This window comes from Lacerta agilis, chromosome 3, assembly GCF_009819535.1.
Source record: "Lacerta agilis isolate rLacAgi1 chromosome 3, rLacAgi1.pri, whole genome shotgun sequence".
Classification (NCBI taxonomy): Eukaryota; Metazoa; Chordata; class Lepidosauria; order Squamata; family Lacertidae; genus Lacerta; species Lacerta agilis.
The window spans coordinates 31,592,122-31,615,203 of NC_046314.1; the positions used below are offsets into that span (position 1 = coordinate 31,592,122).

Sequence of the window (23,082 nt, forward strand, 5' to 3'; positions counted from 1 at the left end):
CCCCAATATACACATATTTATACTTCTGCAGACCTTAGAATTCTGCCATGCTTGCTTCTCTGTGTGAGCTGTGCCTAATTTGGCTACAAAGGATCCACACTAGCCTCTGAACCTCAGAAATATTTGGATGCACAACTACAGTCCCCTGATGAAATGCTTATGCCCTCTGGTTCTTAGGCTTGCTTTAGGGTTCTATCCCTTTGCATCAGTTTAAGCAGCAATAGCAAAAGGAGTAATATATGCTCTATTGTGCAGGATAGCACAACAGCAGGCAATGATCAACCTGGATTTTCAAACACAACAATATTTTGTTGGTACTAATTAACATTTTTGGATGATGCCTATTACCTTGCTAAAAACTATGGAAACTCAATAGGTTCAAAAACAATGACTTTTGAGCCACAGCACCCTCTGGCTTGTTGATGGCAAGGAAAAATTGGTGTAAAAAAATAATAATTCCCTAGATGCCAAGGTCTAGGTTTCAGACATGTATACTTTGGTGAGAGAGCCCCAACAAATATTTCAAATCACAAAATATGCAGCGAAGTGTGTAAATATAGACTGTAGACCTTAAAATATGCCCTTGTGAGTTCCAAAATTATCCTCTTCCCTTAGCACAGAAAGGGCCACATGTTTGGTAAGTAAAAAAATGTTTTACTTACAAACTCTGTAAAGGTCAGGTCCATATGCTCTTCCATATAGCAGTCAGAAAACACAGGCAGTAAAACTTGGCTTAGTTACAGTGATGAAAGTTCCTAAATTTTTGGTATAAGAACTCAGAAGAGGCTTGTTAGAGCCATGCAGTCTGAGTTTAGAGCAACCAGCTCAGACCTCTTTACACACAGAGGTTCTCAAGTAGACAGAGGGATACAATAGGCTTGATTACCTTCCTCCCAAGGTGAGGGGGTGTGATGGGTCTGGAAGCTCTCCGCAAGAAATAACCTCTGCTCACTCAGAGAGATATTTACAGTCTTTTATTATATACATATATACAAGTTACAGGACATAATTTCATGCGTCTGAATCCTCGGTCGCAGATCCAGGAAGTGGGGGTCTGCGACTCCGCCTCCAGCATAAGAGTCTGGGAAGTCCCAACTGTCTCCTCTGATCCCTGCGTTTTAACCCCCTCCTCTCCTGTGCTGAAGGGACTGGCAGCACCTCTCCATCTGTCCCTGAGCTGATCGAACGGTGTTGATGCTCTGGGCTAGCATCCAAGAGTCTCCTCGCCTCTACCTCCACCTCTACCTCTCCTGTCCTTTCCTGCCTGTCTCCTTCTAACGGTTCCTGCTCACGGCTCTTCCCCCTCCCTCGGCTCCAGGATGTTTCCTGGCAGTGCCATGACAGGGTGTGTGACCTAGCTAAGCCTTACAGGACAGCTTACTCTATTGCATTAACCCCTTCATGCATTAATTAGACTTAGCCATGTTAGTTATATGAGGCTGGTTATCCCACATGACCTACATAGCATACTCATGCAGATGAAACATGAATCAATTTCAATTCAGCGAGACACAAAGCTATCTGCATTGGTCTTGCTTGCTAGGAACCACATTGCATATTTGCCCTCTACATAATTGTGAGCCACTAAACATGCTGCCCTGCAGCAAGTGATGAAAGCATAAAATCTCGAGTGATACGGTTGTTTGTACTCATGAGCTGAGGGGTCAAGCTTTAATACCTATATTAAGAACTGGGTACTATTTATGATTTTCTGTAATATCCATCAGTTACATCCCTTCATTATATATTGTTTCATAATGTTATGAAATCAAAACCAAGTTAAAAACTCTAACTATAAACTTTCATAACAAAATCGAAAATTCTTTCTAGTAGCACCTTAGAGACCAACTGTTCCATAAACTTTCATGGAACAAAATATATACAAATGGGAAAAGAGAGAGAATAATACAGAACACACTGCATTCCTGGATAGGAGAGGTGCTTCAAAGCAGCCTCTCTGAAAATAACTAGGCGGCATATCCACAAACTACATGAGAGTTCTTCAATTGAAATAGATTGAAGTCAGTGAAGTGAATAAACCCACAGAACTATAAGAGACGTGGGAAACATTCCAGACTGGTTGCTGTTGTTGACGCTACTTGTTTGTGATAATATCACATCTCAGGTGTCTCAAGTCAGTCCCCACTGTGTCCAATATTTCTATAATACCCTGTGGTTTTAAAAGATTCTTCATGTTTTTCTTCCCTTCCTGGGTGCCACCAAGTGTGATGATATCACCACATCAAAATTTCCTTCCATATCTTTCATAGAGTCAAACTGTTTCCATTTCTGCATGCTGAAAAGCCGCCCCAAGTTTGTTTTTTGCACATACATTGTTCATAATGTTTACCAGCTCTGACTGGTACAACAGCTGCAATTGTTTCTGGTTGCAGCAGCTGTCCATGCATGGGTAACCTCAAGGCTTGATTACTGTGAACACAACAATGCTGCTGCCCTCACATCTGGCCTGGAACTTCAATTAGTGCAGCATGCAGTGGCCAGAGTGCACATTACTGGCATGTTTATTTGTTTCTGATTTATGATAATAAATCCGTAGTTTGCTAGTATGTCTTCACAATTCTCAAGCCTCTTTTTGTTGCGCAGTTTGCTCTGCTAAGTAAAGTGTGCCCATGTCAGCAGATTTGGGTCACTGATTTATGTCACACCAGAAGTCGAGGGATCTTCACAGCGTGACGGCTGGAAGGAGACGATCCAGCTGGGGGCTAGCCAGCTGGACGTTCAAACCCCGGATGCCAACACTCCATTACTGAGAGAGCTTCACTGGTTGCCAATTTGCTACCAGGGCAACTTCAAGCTACTTGTGTTAATTCAGAAAGCCCTAAACAGCTTGGGCCTAAAGTACCTTAAGGACTGTCTGATTCCTTATGCATCACTTCATCCACTAAGATCCTCTGATGGGGCACTTCTGGTGGTTCCCCATTCCCTTAAGGTTCAGTTGGTCTACTAGAAACTGAGCCTTCAGTGTAGCAGGCCAGCAGATGTTCAGCAGGAACAACCCTCACTTCTTTCTCATAACTTTTGACAATGATACTGTTTAGACCAATGTTTCCCAAACTTGGGACTCCAGCTGTTGTTGGACTACAGTTCCCATAATCTCTGACCACTGGTCCTTCTAGCTAGGGATGATAGGAGTTATAGTCCTAAAACAGCTGAAGACCCAAGTTTGGGAAACACTGGTTTAGACAGACTATCTGAATTTACCATTTTTTAAAACAAACTAGCATTTATTGACATTTTACTGATGTTTTTAATGATTGCCCCCACCATTCAGCCCACATAAAGAGGGTTAGCAGTTTTACAGAGGGCACCTTGAGGGCCGAGGGAAAGCTTCAGTTGGTCATGTAAATTGCTGCTCCCTGTTGAGCCCAGTCCCTTTCCCATTTCTTTTTTACAGTAGATAAATGCTGGTAAAACACTAATACTCAGATTACACAATTAACATTGCAGAAGAAATTAGAATAAGCATATTTTAGTTAGATGAAGGTACGACATTTTAGCACCAATGCAAAGGTTGAAAGAATGCATGCCAGATCTTTCAGGCTATAGTCAGGAAGAACAGAGAGCAGAAATGCTTGAAAATGTCTCTTTTAGCATCTGACATACATCTTTAGATACTGCCCTTTGCCTGCTGACACTGTAAGGAGCAAGAGTCTTTTATCCTGGCTTGCTGGTAAGCAGGTAAGCAGGCAGAAGCAAAAAGCAGCAAATAGATGCTGTCTCTTAGTTTATGTTCTTTGGCGGAATTAAAAACAAAGGCCAATTTGTCATTGAAAGTTATGCGAACAGCTGTAATTCATATACTTTCACAAAACACAGAGACCTTCCATGCACCCCAAAAATCTGCTCCAGAGGGTCCCCCACAAACCATCTGAGCAGATTTTGAGGGCATGCAAGTGACTGTATGGGGGAAGAGAGGACAGTAATGACCCGCTGTACTAGCAGAAGCTCATTCTGCTCACGCGCAGGCGGTGTTGGATACAATATCAAGAAGTCATGCATCATTACATAATATCAATCAATCCTTTTGCTGCGATTCCATGTTCAGCGGCAGCAGCTGCGCATCACCCTTGTTGTAGACAAACCATTCTGAGTGTATTTATGGAGGTCATTGCCAAAGACAGAGGTGGAATCAGCAATGGTGACCTTGGTGATTCCATCTCCAGCAGCTGCAGTGCCTATTTATGCGTTACCATTCTTGACCACAGCTAGGGTCTTCATTTCAGCCTTAACGCTACTAAAAGCAAAAGTAGTATTCAAAGCACTGGATAATTAATTCGTTCAGAAAAACAACAACACATTCTTCTCCCTAAAGAGCAAATTTTGACTTAAAAACAACTAAACCAATAGAGATGCAAAACTCTTATTATTCACTGAGGCTAGATTATTCACAGATACATGCTTTCTTCGTTTATGAATAACAAATAGATAGCTCAATACTATGGCTGTACAGTTGGGAAGGGGTGAGCAACTCAGCACCATGTAAAAACAGATCCTCCCTGTAACATCGGTTAAATGGGAGGATCCAATCCTGTGTGCTGCTGCTCCTTCATGAGGAGCTTCTGTGCAGGGGCGTAGCAAGCCTCTTCGTCACCCGGGGTGGCATGTGCGGAGGCACCCCCCGGGGGCGGAGCGCCATGACGCATGCGCCGTGACATCATGAGGCACGCGTCACTGCAGGCTGGGCAGAGTCGCAGTGCGGAGGCGAGGGGCAGTCCAGAGAGGGAGGGGTGTCACCCCTCCTCGCTGGCCCGCCCCTCACCTCATGCCGAGCCAGCACTGAAAAAAGCCCTTTTAAAAAAAGGAGGAAAGGAAAGGCTTGGCGCTTGGCTGGGCAGAGTGAGGGGTGGGCCAGAGAGGGAGGGAGGGGTGTCACCCCTCCTCGCTGGCCCACCCCTCACCTTCCCGCCGAGCCAGCGCTGAAAAAAGCCCTTTTTTAAAAAAAGGAAAACTTTCCTTCTCCTTTTTTTAAAGGGCTTTTTTCAGTGCTCGCCTGGGCAGAACGTGGGACGGGCCAGAGAGGGAGGGAGGGGTGTCACCTCTCCCCACTGGCCTGTCCCTCACCTCCGCCGAGCCAGCACAAAAGCAGGCGCCGGCGGCAGGCCAAGGGGCGAGCCGAGCGCGGGGGTGGCCCCCCCGCCCCAAGTGTTATCCCTCCCAAGGCCGTACCCGCGGCGGACCGCCCCCCCCTGCTCCACCCCTGCTTCTGTGCACACAGGGGAAGCACTCACAAAGGAATTGCTTTCAGGGAACCTGCTCAGTGCAGGATCAGTTCCACTTAATTACTGTTAAGTGGGATGATCCGATTCTTTGCAGTGCTGCTTCAGGGGGTAGCAAGGAGGAGAGGCCTGGTGGGAAAGACCCCCCCCCCCGCACCTTCTCATCCAAAGGTGTTAGCTGCGCAGTAGGTCTATACTTCCTGGCTGATGTCCAAGCCTCTGACAGCCCTGGAAGGCTCTGGGCCACTTAAAATGGCCTGTTGTGATGTGGGGCGGTCCCAACGTACTTAGAGCAAAGCCCAAATCCATAAAAGCCCAGTTTTGCTTCCAATTTAGGCCTTGGCTGAACTCAGTGCACAGCCCCACTCAACAAACCATGTAAACTCAAAGCAAGAATCTAACCTGGCCCTGATTTTGTGCTTCTAAAATTCTTTAAGAAATTACTAATTTTCTATCAAGAAACCACTTCAAAAAGGATTCAAGAATGGGTCCCAACTTACACACAAGCCGTATATATTCACTCTTATATCTGAAGCATTTTATGTTCTTAGAATATCTTTTGGGATGCCTATGGGTTAACAGAATAGCAACAACCATCAACAGTAAAAAGGTGATCACTATTTAGGACTGCCTTATTGGCTTATTTGTGTTGTATAATGAATATCCACCAGCTCAAAATGTTATTAACAGAAGACAGCTTGCTCACTCACAAACACAAGGCATGTGACTCTATCAAGTCCTGATTAATAGCTCCTTTTTTATTCATGAAGTTAGATGTCAGGCTTGACTGAAAAATGTGCATAATCTGAAATGTATTTATTCCAAAGCAGTAAAATTGCACTTTGTTGCTACAGATGGGTACAATAACAAACACATTTTACTGTTTTACAGATTAAAACACAATGCATGTCAAATGATGACCTTATACCTCCTGTGTTGAAAATTTCATTTAAAAGTTGCCAAACAGACTCACTTTCAGGGTAATCCATTACAAAGGATTCGTGTACGCAGAGCTATAGCTTCACTGGGCCACAGTGTCAAACATAAATAAACCCAAGCACTTTATCATGGTAACTTTGCTTTGAGATAGACAACAGCCCAGGCTCTGTGAAGAATGTGGTTTGTATGCTATTTCTGCAAATAAGCTTATAAAATTATAAATCATTTTAAAAATAAATATTTTGAAATAATATCTGTTTTGGTTTAATTTTACCTTGCAAGTAATATAGCCTTAATGTGAAAGGCCTATTCAGAAATCCATGAGGTGAAATGAGAAATATCCGCTGAGAGACTTGGGAAGAACAGATGCAACACCATGGTGTGAATCCATTTATATACCAGCAAATTAAGAAAAGATGGTGAGTGAAGCCGTCTTTAAGAAGGCAATTTAATATAATATGTAAAAAAATGATGATGATAGGGTGTCTTCAATTCCCACCCAGAGCAAACACGTGGGGTTATTTCTCAAAGCTTACCTTCCTTTTTTAAAAGCCTACCTTGTCTGTAAAGCTTTTGCTTTAATCCATTAGTCCATTAGTGAAAGCCTAGATCTGAATTTGCTCATAGTCAATCCTTCTTACCTTAGCCACTCCTTCGCCTCTATTTTTTTTTTTTACTCCTCTTTTGAAAAGTTGCTTGTAATTTTCTCAGGGGCAGGGACCTCTTTATTGGTTACACCAGCGGTGTTGCAAGGGGGGAGGGGGCGGGCCACCCCGGGTTCCAGGGGAGGGGGGGATGACACTTGGGCCGGCCCCGACCCACCGGCGGGCCCCGAGTAAGCCACAGAGTGAGGCAGCCTCGCCCCACAGCCTGCTCGCAAACCTGCTCCGCAGCCTGCGAGCAATCCGCAGAGCAAGGCAACTCCGCACGGGGGCCTGCCCGCCGGCGCCGCTCATGGGGCTGCCCTGCCCCTGCTGCTTTTCGCTCTGCGGCTTGCAAGATTGCCGTGGAAGCAGCGGTGCCAACCCAGGCGTAGTGCGACTGCGCGAAATGTCGCGCGTGTGTACTCCGTCACCGGGCTGCCGCTGCTTCTACGGCGACCTTGTGAGCTGCAGAGTGAAAAGGCGGCTCATGGGGCTGCTGCATGCAATTGGCAGGGAGCCGCCGATCGTGCGTGGCAACCCCACAAGCCGCCTTTTAGCTCTGCAGCTCAAAAGGTTGCTGCGGAAGCAGCAGCGGCCCGACGATGGAGTGCACACACACGACATTTCGCGCAGGTGCACTCCGTCATGACATCACAACATGACGTCATGACACCCCACCCCAGGGGGTGCCTCCGTTTGCCGCCCCGGGTAGCGAGGAGGCTTCCTCCGCCCCTGGGTTACACCACTCTATAAAGCACCATGCATATTGATAGGGCTATAACTCTTAACTACATAGATATATAGTGAAGAAATATGAAATAAATAACAGCATTTACTCAAGTTTCCCAAAATGGAGTTAGAGAATAACAGGACAATCCAATCCCTGACTGGGCAATGATGGCATGTCAAGCCACCACTATATCTTCATCCCTATTGGTCAGGCCAGCCAGAACAGGTTAGGGGGGGACAGCCAAATTGTTGAGTCGGCCTAGAGTGATCAGGCTCAGATACATGCCCTTTCCCAATATGTCTGAAACAGGCCAATGTGGGGTTATAGTAGCAACAGAGGAGAAGAAAAATATGCACCAAAACTGGTGTGGAAAGGAGGCCAAGGTGCTTCTTGAAGCACAGGGAAAGAATGTTGTTAAGAAATTATCAACTGAAGATGCCACAGATTTTCAGCTGAGTGTGAAAACACTACTCATTCCACTATGGCCTCCCAGGTACTCTCCACATGCTCATATATCTTAGAATCCATTAAGCTGCCTGATAAATTCCTCCACTTTAACTTCCAATCCAATGAGTCATTGTAAGGCTATCACACCTTTCTTAAAAAGTATCATTAGAATCCATGGGCCATGAAATCAAGGGGATTAAATGTGGGAAAATTTACAGTAATGTAGTAGTAAATCAGGCCGCTTACTTGCGCCTGACAACCAATGACCGTAGGAAAGATCTGAAGGTTCCTATATCATACGTAAAGCCAACCTTCGCTAAAAATCAAGTCTCAAAGTGCACACATTTGGAAGGGGTGAGAGAACTGACGTGATTACTCCCCAGTTAAAGAGACAAGCAAGTGGAAGCCAGTGTGCCATACAGCATAGTGAACTGGGCTGTGGAAGCCTGAGTTCCAATAGTTTATTACCTATGAATAAGCCTTGGGACACCTGCTATGAGTCCAACCTCTCTCATGATGGTGGCTGTGAGGATCAACCACATACATGCCATTCTGAGGTACAAACTGAATGATATGATGCGAATTTGTGAAACTAGGTCAACATACACACTTGTTAAGAATGAATAAACTGCAGTGCAAGGAAGCCCAATCAGGATCAAGACCATGAAATATGGGAAGAGAAGATCACACCACAGCCCCTAATGAAAGCATTTTCCTCCTGCCACCCCCCACCCCACCAACCAAGCCTGGGAACTTCTGTCCTGGGGAAAATAACAACTCTTGCCTTGGGCCCCATCCACCACTGGTATGTGGCCCCACAAAGGTCACCCAGAAGGGAATGTGATCTTTGGGCTGGAAAAGTCCCCCCACTCTTGTTTCCCCGTCTGCTTCCTATGTGTCAGGAACTTAAAAAAAAAACCTACGTAAAATAAATTCATACATTTAACATATTGTCTACATAGGCTGACTTCATTAATTTTATTTATTGTCTCATTTGACCCTAAGCTCCTGGAGGGAAGGTAAGATGGACATGTGATTAAAAATCATTCTTAAACTATTTTTACTTAATCTGCAACTGGGCAATCCAATGTATAATCAGCCCAGTTTGGCTTTGATTGTAATGGGTCAAAGACATAGGTTCAGTACCACAGCCTAAATTTCCCACTAATTTTAATGGAGACAGGTCACCCACACCAGCTTTCAACACTTGTATCCTTTGTGCTTAGGACCCAGCTATGCAAGCGCACACATAGTTAAGAATACTTACTATTAGTTGCTACTACTACTTTTACTGCCTATCCAACTTGTGCTGTAAAGAGCTTTGTAGCCTGAGGTTTTTGGACCATTCCTCCATGGGAAATAAAATCTGATCTAAGAGAGCTCCTATTTATATCCTTGCTTCTGAAGAGAAGACACTGCTGACAATTTCAGGACCATTTGTGGAGGGGGCGGGATGGGAGTATCAATGTTATTGTGTGTTCGGAATGTTAGGTGAGATAATCATTCAGGAAAGCAGAAGAGTGAAGTCAGGGATATCTTGAAGAGAGAATAGGAGAACTGAATCAATCCCCAGTTCAGGCCAAATGAAATAAAGAAGAGTTTGTGTTGTCGAAGCGACAAGAGGAGATCAAACATTCTTAGGTACTGCACTACTGGCTGAAGCATTTCTGCAGCCGGAATACATCAACTGCATATGAACTCTATCCGCTGGGCTCAGTGGGGTTGAAGTGTGTGTTGATGCTGGGAATTTTGCAAAACAGGAAGCAAACTTCTCATTCTCATCTCAGTAAAGATTAAGCCGGCAATACAAGATGCTCCTCCCCCCCCACCTTCATTAGGGGAAATCCGCCTTCAGTTATGGGGGTGGGGAGAAGTGAGAAGAGTAGAATTATCTATGCTTTTTTTCTTTTTTGCTTAATTTTAAAATTGATGTTGCCAGTTCATACTATAATTGAAGTACGGCCATGCGAATATTGAGCCAAATTTCTCCTTGTGGAGGCATTTCATAGGAAACGCTCATTTCCATATCTGCAATGGTGATAGTTTTATGACAGTTTTATGACAGTTCAGGCCAAATCTAGGTTGTCTCTCATAAGTCAAACCTACCATGGACTCAGCATTTACTTTAATTGTCATTTATGATTATTACTTATAATCTCTACAACACTTTTTTTAAGTGTGCAAAGTGCTTTGTAACATGTATCTCATTATTCTTTGCAATGTGGTAGCACCCATTATAATTCTCAGGAAATTGTGGCTGAATAAAAGGTGTCGCCTATTGACATGCAACGAGCTTATTTCGCTGTGGGAGCACATGAACGTATAAATTCCAAGGCTAACATGCTATACATTGGGATATTCTGGTTTTAATCAATTATAAGGCATGAAATAAATACTTAACATGCACATGCACATGCACAAATACAGGACAGGAGCTAGTTAAAAAAAAAACATGCGGGGGGGGGGGGCTAGCAAGGCACCTATTAAGTTTTTAGCTTATTTGTCCTTGAGTTATCTCAACCTCTCCTCCTACGGTGTAGTGTGTGGCAGCTGTTGAGAAGGCAAATCCCATGGTAGGGATCATTTAGGGAAGAAACTGAAAATAAAACTGCCAATATTATACTGTTGTTATACAAATCTCTGGTGTGACCACATTTGGAATACTATGTACAGTTCGAATCGCTTCACCTAAAAATAAAATAAAATACTGGATTGGAAAAGTTTGAGAAAAGGGCAACCAAAATAATAAAGGAAATTGAGCAACTCCCCTATGAGGGAAGGTTGCAGCATTTGGGACTTTTTAGTTGAGACAAAAGGTGAATAAGAGGTGACATGGCAGAAGTGTTTATAATTATGCATGCCATGGAGAAAGTGGACAGAGAAAAGTTTATTTCTCTCTCTCTTTCATAATACTAGAAATTGTGGACATCCAAAAAAAAAAAAAAGCTGAATGTTTGGAGGATTCACGACAGACCAAGGAATGTGCTTCTTCACACTGCAAAATAGTTAACATGCGAAATTCACTCCACAGCGGGCAGTGATGGCCACCACTGGACTGGGGTGGCTTTAATATGTGACTACACAATGATCTGCCTCCATGGTTGGAAGCAGTAATACTTCTGAATACCAGTTACTGGAAGCCACATGAGGGAAGATATGGTAGTGATATGGTAGTGCTCAGGTACTGCTTGCTGGTTTCCCACAAGCACCTGGTAGGCAACTGCAAGTACAGGATGCTAGATGAGATAAGCCATTGGCCTGATCCAGCAGTCTCTTGTTATGTTCTTGGTCAACTCCATTAGGCCACCCTACCCCATGACTGCAATTGCACATGCTGCAAGTGGGTGAGCATTTATTGACTTGTGAGCAGGCCTCTGAAGAAAGCAGTAGCCCAGTGTCCTGCTAACAACTTCCAGGTCTATGTAGTCTATGAGTTGGGTCCAACAAGCCACAAACCTAAATAGTTACTTAGCAGTGTTCCACAAATACTTGCCCAAGGGCTTCACCAAGAGTTCACACAATGATACAACAGGCTAATTCTGTAGCAGTCCTCATAGTTTTGCTTGTGCAACATCTTGTGCTAGATTTTACACAGAGAACATCGGGCAATATAGTTTCACTTTTCTTTCACAAGGGATAAAACAGCAATTCCATGAGTAAAGAAAGCCTTCTACATACAGAAAGCCATATTTCAGCCTGAAACTGACACAGGGACAAACAGAAGAAGACACTTTCACCCCGGTATGGTTCCCCTTCATCACACACACAGCCCAACAAGACAATGACAAAAATTTACTGACAGCATACAAATCAATATGGCTAACCTGGTCCAAAACACCCACCAACCCCACTCACACAGGAAACCAAAGATCACCACAGCCAACCACAAATGAACAATCACACCCTACGCCAATCCCGACCTCTCTCGCCACCAAAGAAACACAAGCAAACAACAGAGAACCTACACAATCAACGCTGACACCAAACCCTACATATATTAAGGAAAATAGAAACATCGTCACCCCACATCACCCATTCCCCCACCTCCTTTCCCCCTTCTCTCCCCAATGTCTCAACAACCAAAATTGATTTATAAAAATGTTACATGGAAAAATACGGGAGAGACATTGCACACACTTTTGTGAATCAAGAAAATTCTTAATAAAAAAAAGAAAAGAAAGAAAGCCATATTTCAATCCAACCCAGTATGTGCCTCCGGGCCTTAGTGACCACAGGTAACACAAACAGATAAGAGGATATCATTATTGCATTTGGTAAAAAAAATTGTGGTTTTGCTATTCTCGTCACTGAAGGGTTTTTCAGAGATCTTCTCCAAGTTGTCTTATTTAGAAAGATATATTCTTGGTATGCCTCTGCATTCAAACTCTTCAGCTGACTCCACCAGGTGCTCTCAACATGGAACAGCATAAAATATGCAATTAAATTACCGTCTTGAGACTAGAAGGAAGCAATGAACTCCAGAGAAAATCTGTCCTGACATTCTACTGTCATTGAGTTTTTAGCTTTATCTGAAGTAGTGCTTAATTCATTTGTGGTTTCAATAGTATGAAATGAACTGTGAAAACGGACTGAAGAAACAAAACCATTCCATGCTGTCCTTTAAAAAACCTCAAACCTCTTTCTTGTGCGTATTAACTCTCACACTTTTGTGGTGTTGATAAAGTCTGCAACCAGCTATACAAAAAATGGTTGCCTATAATAGCCTTTAAATTGAAATCTGAACATCACCTGGAATTCAATGCAGCGCTAAGGCTAAGGTTTCATCAGTATGGTTCCATCTCTCTCTCCTGCCCCTCATAAATCTGTTCTGAGGGTTCCCTAAACCCACCACACCAGAGCAAATTTTGGGGATGGCACAGGGTGTGCATGGGCTAAGGACAGGGCTATTCCCATTGTGCTAGTGGGAAACCTTGAACTGGCTTCTGCAATGATTTAGTTTTTTAGGCCAATTCCATGTAAGAGTATAAGTTTTTCAGCTCAACCAGAAAATGGATGACAACCCAAAAATTCACCAGCATTTTAGTGCAAATTTCTCCTAATATATTCATATAATGTTGCCTAATACAGTGGTACCCTGGGTTACGTACTTAATCCGTTCTGGGTTACAGTACGTAATCCAAAAAGGACGTAACCCAAACAATTCGTTCTGCGCATGTGCAGACCAAGAAAAACAAAAAAACCCGCAAAAAACGCTCTGCGCATGCGCAAATCACACACGTGTCAGGTTGCGCTTCCGGGTTAGCAGAGTTCATAACCCGAAAAGTACACATCAACACCACACCCAAGTTGAACACCTCACCCAAAGCCTCATGTTATTTGGCTATTCTGTTTTTTTTTTCTGCATAGCTCATTTATTTTCCTGTATCTACCGTATTTTTCCATGTATAAGACTAGAGTTTGTTTGTTTGTTTTTTACAAAAAAAAGGTTTAAAATTGGGGCTTAATTTGGAGTCCCCCCAAATAGGGGGTGTCTTATACATGGGGGTGTCTTATACAGGGGAAATATGGTATGTTTGTACAGTGGTGCCTCGTCAGACAAAAATAATTCATTCTGCGAGTGTCTTCGTCTAGCGATTTTTTCGTCTAGCGAAGCACCAAGGCAGAAAGCGGTTTTCGCGACGAAAATTTTTTGTTTTTCATCTTGCGAGGCAGCCCCATTGACTTTTTCATCTTGCAGGGCAGCCTTCCGCTAGCGAATGCCTTTCGTCTAGCGAGTTTTTCGTCTAGCGAGGCATTCGTCTAGCAGGGCACCACTGTATTACCTCTCTGGGCTTTGCAAAATGTGAGGCTATCCAACATGTCACCTGCAGATCACCAAAGACCTCTGGATTGTTTTTTATATTATTATTAAAACAGAGGGTTTAAAAAATAAAAGTGAAAAGTGTAATTTAAGTTTTGTTTTTGTTTCAGTTTGAATCATGTTGTCCTGGTTTAACAAAAAACTAACTAACTAACTAACTAATAACCTTTGGAACAAAGAGATGTAAAATGAAAATACAAATCATTTGGCAAACTCTTAATTATTTTAAGGTAAGACAGAGCATCCTCACTTCTGCCCCCTTCAAAAATATCAAACTAATATGAAGTTTTGAGTTTTAATGGAGTAAAGTATATTCTTTTACTTCCCCGCTACACATCCCAAGACTTATCTGGCAGGTTTAATTCACTCTGAAGATGTTCATGTGCCTTCAAATTTCATCCACTTCAGCCAAAAAGGGGGTGGGGAAATAAAGCCATTACAGGGTATTAGATTCCTCATTTTTGTGAATAGGGAACATAAAGCTTCATTTAAGACAGAGCAACTTGGAACTGCAAAAAGAGATCAAAACAGAAAGATCACAGAACAACTGAGGAACAGTTTAAAAAAAACAAAAACCCACGCAGATACAAGGCAAATATTGGGTCTCACACTCCTCTTATAATCTATATGTAGTAATTTCCAACTCTGGCTATGATTCTAAGCATATATACTTAGAAGTAATTCAGTGAGACTAACTCCCGGGGTGAGGACGGAAGTTCAGAGTAGACCCACTGAAAGTTATCGACTTAAATTACTTAAGTTCATTAATTTCAATGGGTCAACTCTGAATTCAATATGACCAATGTTGGCTATCGCCTATGTAGACATATTTAAAATGTGATGTATTTTACATTCTAAATTATTATATCTTCAGGCTCCCTCCTGTATCTACATGATTCTATAGAATGCTTATAATATTTTTTTGTTATAATAATGTTCAATAACTCCAGCCAGATTTAAGAGCAACTCATTACACTTTATCTGGCTGAGGCTTTAGGGGGGAAATCATTTCAGAAAGGAGTTTGTTATTCTCTTATTATCCTCAGCCCAACTTGACAACTGCAAACAGCTATTGCATTTGCAGAGATCTTTTGTTAGCTTTTCAATGATTGATCACTTTCTTCAGTGCTAAATTTTAAAAAAGTCACACTGATATGACTGGAAGTGTTTCAGGCTCCTCTCCCTTTCCACAAAATAGCTCCCAGCATATCCTAGTTAATACATCCCCCGTGATCCTATTTACGATAGTGAGCCTCTTATAGATGCTACATGTTATTAGCATTCATTTTCTTGTTTGACTAAATAGGCATTTTGAGGTTGCAGCGCTCAGACTGCAGCAGCAATATAAATAAAAAAGGCAATGCATTATTAAAGCACATATTCTTGTTACTCGGTTGCAAAGGGACGTATGTGATGAAAAGTGATTTGTTTGGAGTGTCTTCCTTGCCAGCTGGAGTGTGAAAGTAACCAGCCCTCTGTAAATATATGGTTTTCCAGAAGTTGGGCTCACAGCACTAATGGAGCAATACTGTTCCAAGTTACTGTTTGTGCTGAGAACAAAAGAGCTGACGATATCATTCTACTACTTCCCATTGTTTCTATGGCTTTGGAGCTCAGGGATGCTCCATATGTTACCATACCTCTTTTCCATACAGTGGTACCTCGGGTTACATACGCTTCAGGTTACATACGCTTCAGGTTACATACTCCGCTAACCCAGAAATAACGCTTCAGGTTAAGAACTTTGCTTCAGGATAAGAACAGAAATCGTGCTCTGGCGGCGCAGCGGCAGCAGGAGGTCCCATTAGCTAAAGTGGTGCTTTGGGTTAAGAACAGTTTCAGGTTAAGAACGGACCTCCGGAACAAATTAAGTACATAACCAGAGGTACCACTGTATACAGCAAGTGTCTATATAGTGAACAATATGAGATCTAAGGCTAGCCTGGAGTTGGGGCTTAATCATGTGAGCAACATGGGGACTTCTGTTCTCAGAGGTTTTTTCCCAGCTTAAAAGGAAGTAGGGGAATGCAACATTAGCTCCCACAATTGGCAAGTAGCATGAAGCTCCAGGATTGGTCAGGCCTGGTATAAATACTAAAACTGCCTGTTCAACACAGCAGGTTTTCTTTTCTGTCTGCTTAAGTTTTTTTTGTTTTGTTTTTTTTTGGTCCTTTCTGATAATATGCTCAGTATCTGCAGGTTTTGGAAGCAACCCCAAACTGCGCAAAATCGGTTTGTGAACGATAAGTGAAATGGAAGCAATGGCTGGGTGGGATAGGGTGGCAGGAAAAGCCAACAGATGGAAAGAACCACAGATCTAACGTGAAGCTTCAATACCGATAGCTTCTCTTTCAGAAAGACAAGTGTCCATGAAATGCTCCATTCTGTCCCCTGTAGTTTTCAGCTTTCATTTCCAAACTCTCAGACTTCACTGGCCTGGATTTTGGGGGGAGGGGCTTTCCCCTTAGGCTTAAAAAAATATTTTTGTACTTCTGTAGACATAGGAAGCTGCCTTATACTGAGTCAGACCATTGGTCCAGCTAGCTGATACTGACAGTGTCTACTACACTGCCTGGCTGCCCAGGGTTTCTTTCCTAGTCTAACCTAGAGATCTGGAGACTGAACCTGAGACTTTATGCATGCAAAGCAGATGCCCTCTCAATGAGCTGCAACCCTTTCCCTGAGACCTATTGCAACTCATATAGACTTTGGGGTTTCCAAGCTGATACCTCCCTTTTGCTTTTCAGTGGCTCTGCTTTGGCTCCATTTCTGCAGGCACACTTCGTTCAAGTTTGCTATTAGAGTGATGAGCTCAGGGAAGCTGCTGGTGACAATGACATGTCCTGCTGACCCCGACAAGGGGAACTCAAAAAGCAATGTGGTAAAGGAAATCCCATGCAAATTGTTCAGTTATGCTTGATTTATACAAATCACATTACACCTGGAAAAGAGGCACATACACACCTGTTACTTGGGGAGAGAAATATATAAATTGCCAATGTACTTTCAAACATTCTTTCCCCCATCATGTTCACTGTTGACCCCACAGTATAAGTTATCCACTGATGGGGAATCAAGAGCAGAAAATAAATGAGAAGGAAAAGCACTGTTTTCTGCTTTTCATGCTATCATCAGTCATCTCATCCCTCTAATCATATTACGAAAAGCATTTACATGATCTGCTCTGAAAGTCATATTGCCTCTTTGTGCTAGCATGCTTTTTTGCATTTCCAAAATACGTGACAAATGTAATTATGCCTGAAATAAGTAAAGCTTCTCCTTTGGCAGAAGCAGAAAGAATACTAAAAAAAAAAATTGATCTGTGCTATGCTACATCTAACCTAATTATAGTGACACCATTCATGGCTTTAGTGTTCTGTTGATGTCAGCATTTACATTGTGAGTGAGCCCTTAATTTCAGGACATTATTGCTTTGTTATTCATAACTTGGCTCCTTTAATGGAAGTTTGCAGCAGAGCAGTAGGAGGCTTCTCTAACTGTTTTCTTTTAAAGTTTCTTGATTTCTAATGTGACCTCAGGCCACTTCAAACCACATTAGGTGTGCTTACTGAATGTAAATACTACACAGCAGGGTCATGGTGGTGGGCCTCACCCCTGACCTACATCACTCAGCAGCCTGGTTGAACAGGTCCTATGCATGTACAAATAGCAAGCACATAGCCTTGTTCATTCAGTCAAAAAAGAAGGGCTTTTCTCATAGTTTCTGAGAGTATCCCCTCTGATAGTACAGTATATCTTCTGATAGTACAGTGTATCTCAGGAGGGGGTGGGGAGCCTCTGGTCTGGGGGCCAAATGTGGCCTTCCAGAGCTCTCTCTCTCTCTCTCTCTCTCTCTCCTTTAGTGCCCTGCTTCTAACTTTCCTTAGGTGTTTTTTTCAGGATGAAAATGTGTCCTCGAACTCTGATAATACCTCGTTTGCCTGGGTGGAAGATAAAGAGTGGTAGCCTACTGTACAAAGACAACATTCACATTTGTTACTTGGCCCACTTTTGCCTCTGGTTTCACTCATCACTGCCATGTGGTCCCAGAAGGGAATATAGCCCTCAGCCTGAAAAAGTTCCCCTCAACCCCTTAGACTTAGGCTCTGTGGTAGACAAGTCACACTGAATGTCAGTTGCTCAGAAGGGGGCTTTCTTCTACTGCTTTCCTGCACTTCCTTCCATGAAGAATCAGCCACACTCACTTGTGTTGTCTAAGGAGGATTACTATATATTGCATTCATGAGTCTAGGTCAGGGTTTCCCAAACTTCGGGCTCCAGCTGTTTTCGAACCACAACTCCATCGTCCCTAACTAGCAGGACCAGTGGTCATGGATCATGGGAATTTTACTGCAAAACCAGCTGGAGACACAAGTTTGGGAAACCCTGGTCTAGCTTGTGTCTTAATTTTTCCCTTCCAAACAAATTCAAGATTGGAATTCGTGTTCCAGTCATATTCATATTCACATTTTATAGCTCCTATTCCTCAGAAAATGTCACTTCATTTTAAATATTTCCCCCTTCTTCATCTTTGAAGTAGAGTTGGAGGAGTAGATTCAATACTGATTTGAGTGTGAGTATTTTAACTGAAGTCATTATATTTAGTGCTGATTGATACTGAGGATATTTTACTCCTTCAAGAGCACCACAAGAGATTGCTTCATCCCATCCATTGTGCACAGCACAACACAAAGACCCTTGAATGCAACTGCATACATGGAATATATGACTCATGATTGTTTTAGTGCCATACTGAGGATATTTTACCATATCTGAGCATAGACTGAGAGTTCAACCAATGGACTGACATTAGGTTTATCTGGATCCAGCTTCCATATGAATTCCCAGGGTTCTTAAAATACTGCCTCAAATGCCCTTAGCCCTTCTCTGGATCAGAAATATATTCAGGCCAGAGAAGGGCCTGTTGCAGTTTCTCTTGGAGTGACATAGAAGAAGATGGGGAAGGGGCTTTGGGCCCCTTCATTTCATGAACTCTCAGGAATAACTAAAAAAAACCCAAAGTTATTCTCTCCCACTGGTCTGGGTTGGGGAACCTGGACAAAATGTTTTTTTTTGTTTTGTTTTGTCACCCTCAACTTCCCACCTGCAACAAAGGAACAATGAAAAGGCTGAGGGCTGGGGATGGTAGGTTGGAATAACCCAGTGTTTATAATTAGAGAGCTTGTGACAAACTGCCCATGTTGCCTTCAGACCATAATATATAATGAAATTATCTCTTTATTTGTCTGAGCTTTGTTGAGCAAGGGGCAAATGATGCGGCAAAAGGATGTGGCAGATTCTTGGTACTACAAAATGCAATAGAAAGGGAAGCCAAATATACACTGGAAAGAAAGTGTCAGGCCCAACTTTGAAGCAAATGTTCCATTGAACTATGCAGGGCTTCCCTTAGGAGCAAAATACAGGTGGGTTTTAAGCAATATTCGTGACACAGCAAAGAGGAATGGAGGGGTAATGTAAGGTCCTTGGTTAGTTGCTCATGAGTAAGCAGGCAAAACTCCAAGTTTCCTTTAATAGTTTTATTGTGCAAACTACGTACAGTGCAGAGCTAATAAGTTCATGACTGTATCAAGCGTCATCAGAATCCGGGAATGGCCCCTTCTGGTTCTGACCCCAACAAAAGAGTTTCGGTATGCAGAAACCCCGCCTCCCATCCTTTCATTTCACCCCTCGGCGCCTTTGGGGCGCCGGAAGCTGCGTGTCTCCCTCATCGCCCCTTGAACTAGGGGAGTGCAGGGTCTCTCCAGCATCCTCAGAGCCTCTTCCCTCCATCCCCTGAAATGCATGCCCCTCCCCGCTGGAAGCCTTGCTGCTTCCTCTGCTGCCAGAGGAGGTGCTGCTGGTCAGGTGGGCCGGGGCTCTCTGTAGCATCCCGAGAGCCCTTCCACCACCTTGCGCTGTGCCGGGGACAGTTTCCTGACAGGACACATGGCCCTATCCAACTAAAAATAGCAACCAAGTTTAATAATGCCTAACAAAGCAACAGTACAGTGAAATTAACCTGGAGACAAGAATGATCTGCCATGGTAAACGACCACCAATGACTGATCAAGCTGATCAAGGAGACAAGCTGTCAATGTCCTACGTATACAGTCTTTTGAGAAACACTTCAAAAGGTGGATTGCTAACACCAGTACTTTCCTCTCTTTTTAAAATTTTAATAGAATTATTCTTAATTTGTTTCTGATTGCCTGGAATCTTGCCAAGGCTGACTGACAGATGAAAACAAATTGTAGCATCTGCACAATTCAGCAAGGGCCTTATTTAATAGTTGACAACAGAAAGCTTGCAATGCAAGTCTGGCTAGCTGCACTAAATTCTGACAGAAGGACTTCTCTTTCCTTGTTTCCCTGGCACATCCAATCTCTCAAAGCCAAACCTATGATGTTACCACTGCCTATTTTTCTCTTCACAAAGACTCACTTAAAAACACTCCTAAGCTCACAAAGCATTCCAAATGCACTTCCAGGAAGTGGTAAATGTGCCTCAAAAGCTCCACTCATATATTATGAAAGAGATTGAAAGTTTATTGTCTCCCCCCATTTCTATCTCCACCCCCTCCCTTCCCACTTCTCTTTCCCCCTCAGCCACATATTACCCATAACAATCATGTCTCGAATGTAACTGATTTGCACGAAGGACTCTATGATTTGAAAACAGAGGTGTTGAATGTACTTTTGTTACTCATGAAAAAATACTTTAATAAAACACATTTAAGCAAGTGCTGCGAAATCCTGACTGTCAGGATTAGAGAGAAGAGATATCTAAAAGAGAAGAAATGATTAGGGGTGGGTGGTGGGTGGGATTCAGCACTATCACTAGCTGAGCTGCTCTGGAATGACAGAACATGGACAGTAAAATCCAGAGTTTTAAATCAGATATATGATGTGATTATTCTTTACATGGATTTGCAAGCTTAGAAATGAGAAAGAGGTTGCTCTTTCTACCCAAACCACATTCTGATTATTATTTCGCCTTCAGTATTGTGATGGAAGAGACACGGGAGATAAAATGTAATAAACACATATCAGCTGAATGTAAAAGGTCTCAGGATTCTGAACACATCACCTCTTCACTCTCAATTTAGGCTACAATCCTAATTCCTAAGACTCATTCAATTCAATAGGTCTCACTACTGAGTAGAAATGGTTAGGATTTAACTGTCATAATCTTCCGGGTCACTTGAACTGAACACCACTTCTTTGGAAACTGAGTACACGGAAATCCTTGCATTTAATTGTGTGCATGTGTTTTGCTAGTTGTAAGGGCAATAGGATAGGAAATATTTCCATAGCACAAAAGGAGAAAGTTGCTGTAGATAGGTTGCTCCTTCATCATCTGAGGCCCTTCTTCATATGTCTTCTCCATGAGAGGTCTGCAGGGTACCAACATGAGAAAAGGCCTTTTCTGCGGTGGCTCCCTGCTTGTGGAATGCTCTCCCCGGGGAGGCTCACCTGGTACCTTTGTTAGTATCTTTAGTTGCCAGGCAAAAACATTACTCTTCCCCCAGGCCTTTGGTTAATTACCAGTAAACAATCTATGGCCTTTTAAACTGTGGGAGGGGTATTGTTTTTGTTTGCTGCTGTTATGTGTTGTGTTTTTATTCTGTAAACTTCCCTGTGCTCTTTGGTTGAAGGGCAGTATAGAAATTTAATAAGCATAATCATAATGTATTATTAAGAATATTTGTATACCGTCCCATGACTGGTGTTATATGAAAACTATGGGATGTGCTGCCAGTAGCACCTTTGATTCCCAAAACAGGCACAGGGCAGAGAAGCAGTGATGCTATAGAACATTACCAATTTAGGAACAGTGCAACATCCTAACAAGGCAATAACAAGCCGTCCTCTAGCAATGCCTATTTCTAGTGCCTTTTACCATTTTGATGATTATTTTACATCAATTTTATATTCACAATTCAGGAGGTAAATGCCATCTTGGAATCAATGCACCTCTCCTTCTCTCTCTTTTTTTATACACACCTCTCATTTGGGTCGATATGCTTTTTTACCCACTGTAATTTATTGCTATTGCTGATGAAAGAATAAAGTGAAAAGTGGAGAGTGTAATCAAAGCTAATAGCGAGGCCAAATACCATGTGACAATAAATCAGCAGGAAAAATTGTACTAGAGATAAATGGGGGTGTTTACCATTTCAGTTTGAATACTGCCAGGACAACAACTATTTGTGTAAAATACAAGGCTGCACAGGGGAAAGCAGCATTCCTTTACTTCATCAAACACACACACACACATTACTACCTCCTGCCTGGATCTTTGTTATGCAGATCTGTGTTGAGGAATTTTGGTTTGCAGAAGTGGCACCTTCCAAATTTGCTCAAAATAATACTGGATTCCTTTGAGATGTAAATTTTTCTTCACTTCAAGGCAAGTAAGTGGGAAGAAACCAAATTATCATATGAGAGGATTTTTCAGATGAGTGTCTAGTAAGTTCCTTATTTCCCTTTCAACCAGTGCTTTTCAAACAGTGCACCAGGACCCACCAGTAAAACTTGAACCACTTTCATGTGGGCCTCAGTGCCACAGCCTGCCCAGTACTTCCTCACTTGCCAGCCCCTCCTCCTAGCCATGCCATAGCCTTTTGGCTAGACCAATGCCAGCACCATCAGCTCCTTACATGCTGAGTAAAGGTAGCCAAGAGACAGAGATGTGCGGGGTGGGAGGACAATAAAGGGGTACAATCCACCCTGAGTTGTAGTCAAAGTCAAAACTCCTATTGAATTTAATGGAGTTTGTCAGAACTCAATGTGTATTCCCTCAAAATCCAATCTGAAATATTGATCCAACACTTATTAAAAACAATAAAGAGGCATGAATACATTTTAATTCTCTTTTTATACTGCCCTGAGTTAGCACTTTGAGCACAGCATTTAATTATAACCATAACCACAATCATCTATCAAAATAGCACAGTCTGTCTTATATTATATAGGTATTACAATACCTTTGGATACTGTTTGACAGGAATCAATACTCTTTCTGACAGCTTTATATTTTTGTTGCTGATGACATCAAGGTATTTTTTCTCTTCATCCTCCTTTTTCTCATCAGAACTCTGGAACTTTTCAATTTCTACAAAGGGTGAACAACAACAAAAGAATCTATAATTAGATGGCTGTTATTCTTTGATGTAGGATTATTTTCTTATTTGGAAGTTATATAAGTAACCACATAGACTCAGGCAAAAGAATGAGTTGTATTAAACGTAGTGCTAAGGAGAAA

The 23,082-nt window shown here is 42.5% G+C and overlaps 1 protein-coding gene across 4 annotated transcripts in view; it reads right to left on the reverse strand.

Moving 5' to 3' along the window:
* KHDRBS2 (KH RNA binding domain containing, signal transduction associated 2) overlaps nucleotides 1-23,082 on the reverse strand; it is a 317,562-nt gene that overhangs the window by 214,014 nt on the left and 80,466 nt on the right. For all 4 annotated transcript variants that reach the window (XR_004426194.1, XR_004426193.1, XM_033143192.1 and 1 more), the window contains exon 2: nucleotides 22,805-22,932. Coding sequence is in view for 2 of the 4 variants with exons in the window: in XM_033143192.1 (XP_032999083.1) it covers nucleotides 22,805-22,932 (128 nt within the window). In the remaining 2 variants the exon portion in view is untranslated. The remainder of the gene's footprint in view (nucleotides 1-22,804; nucleotides 22,933-23,082) is intronic.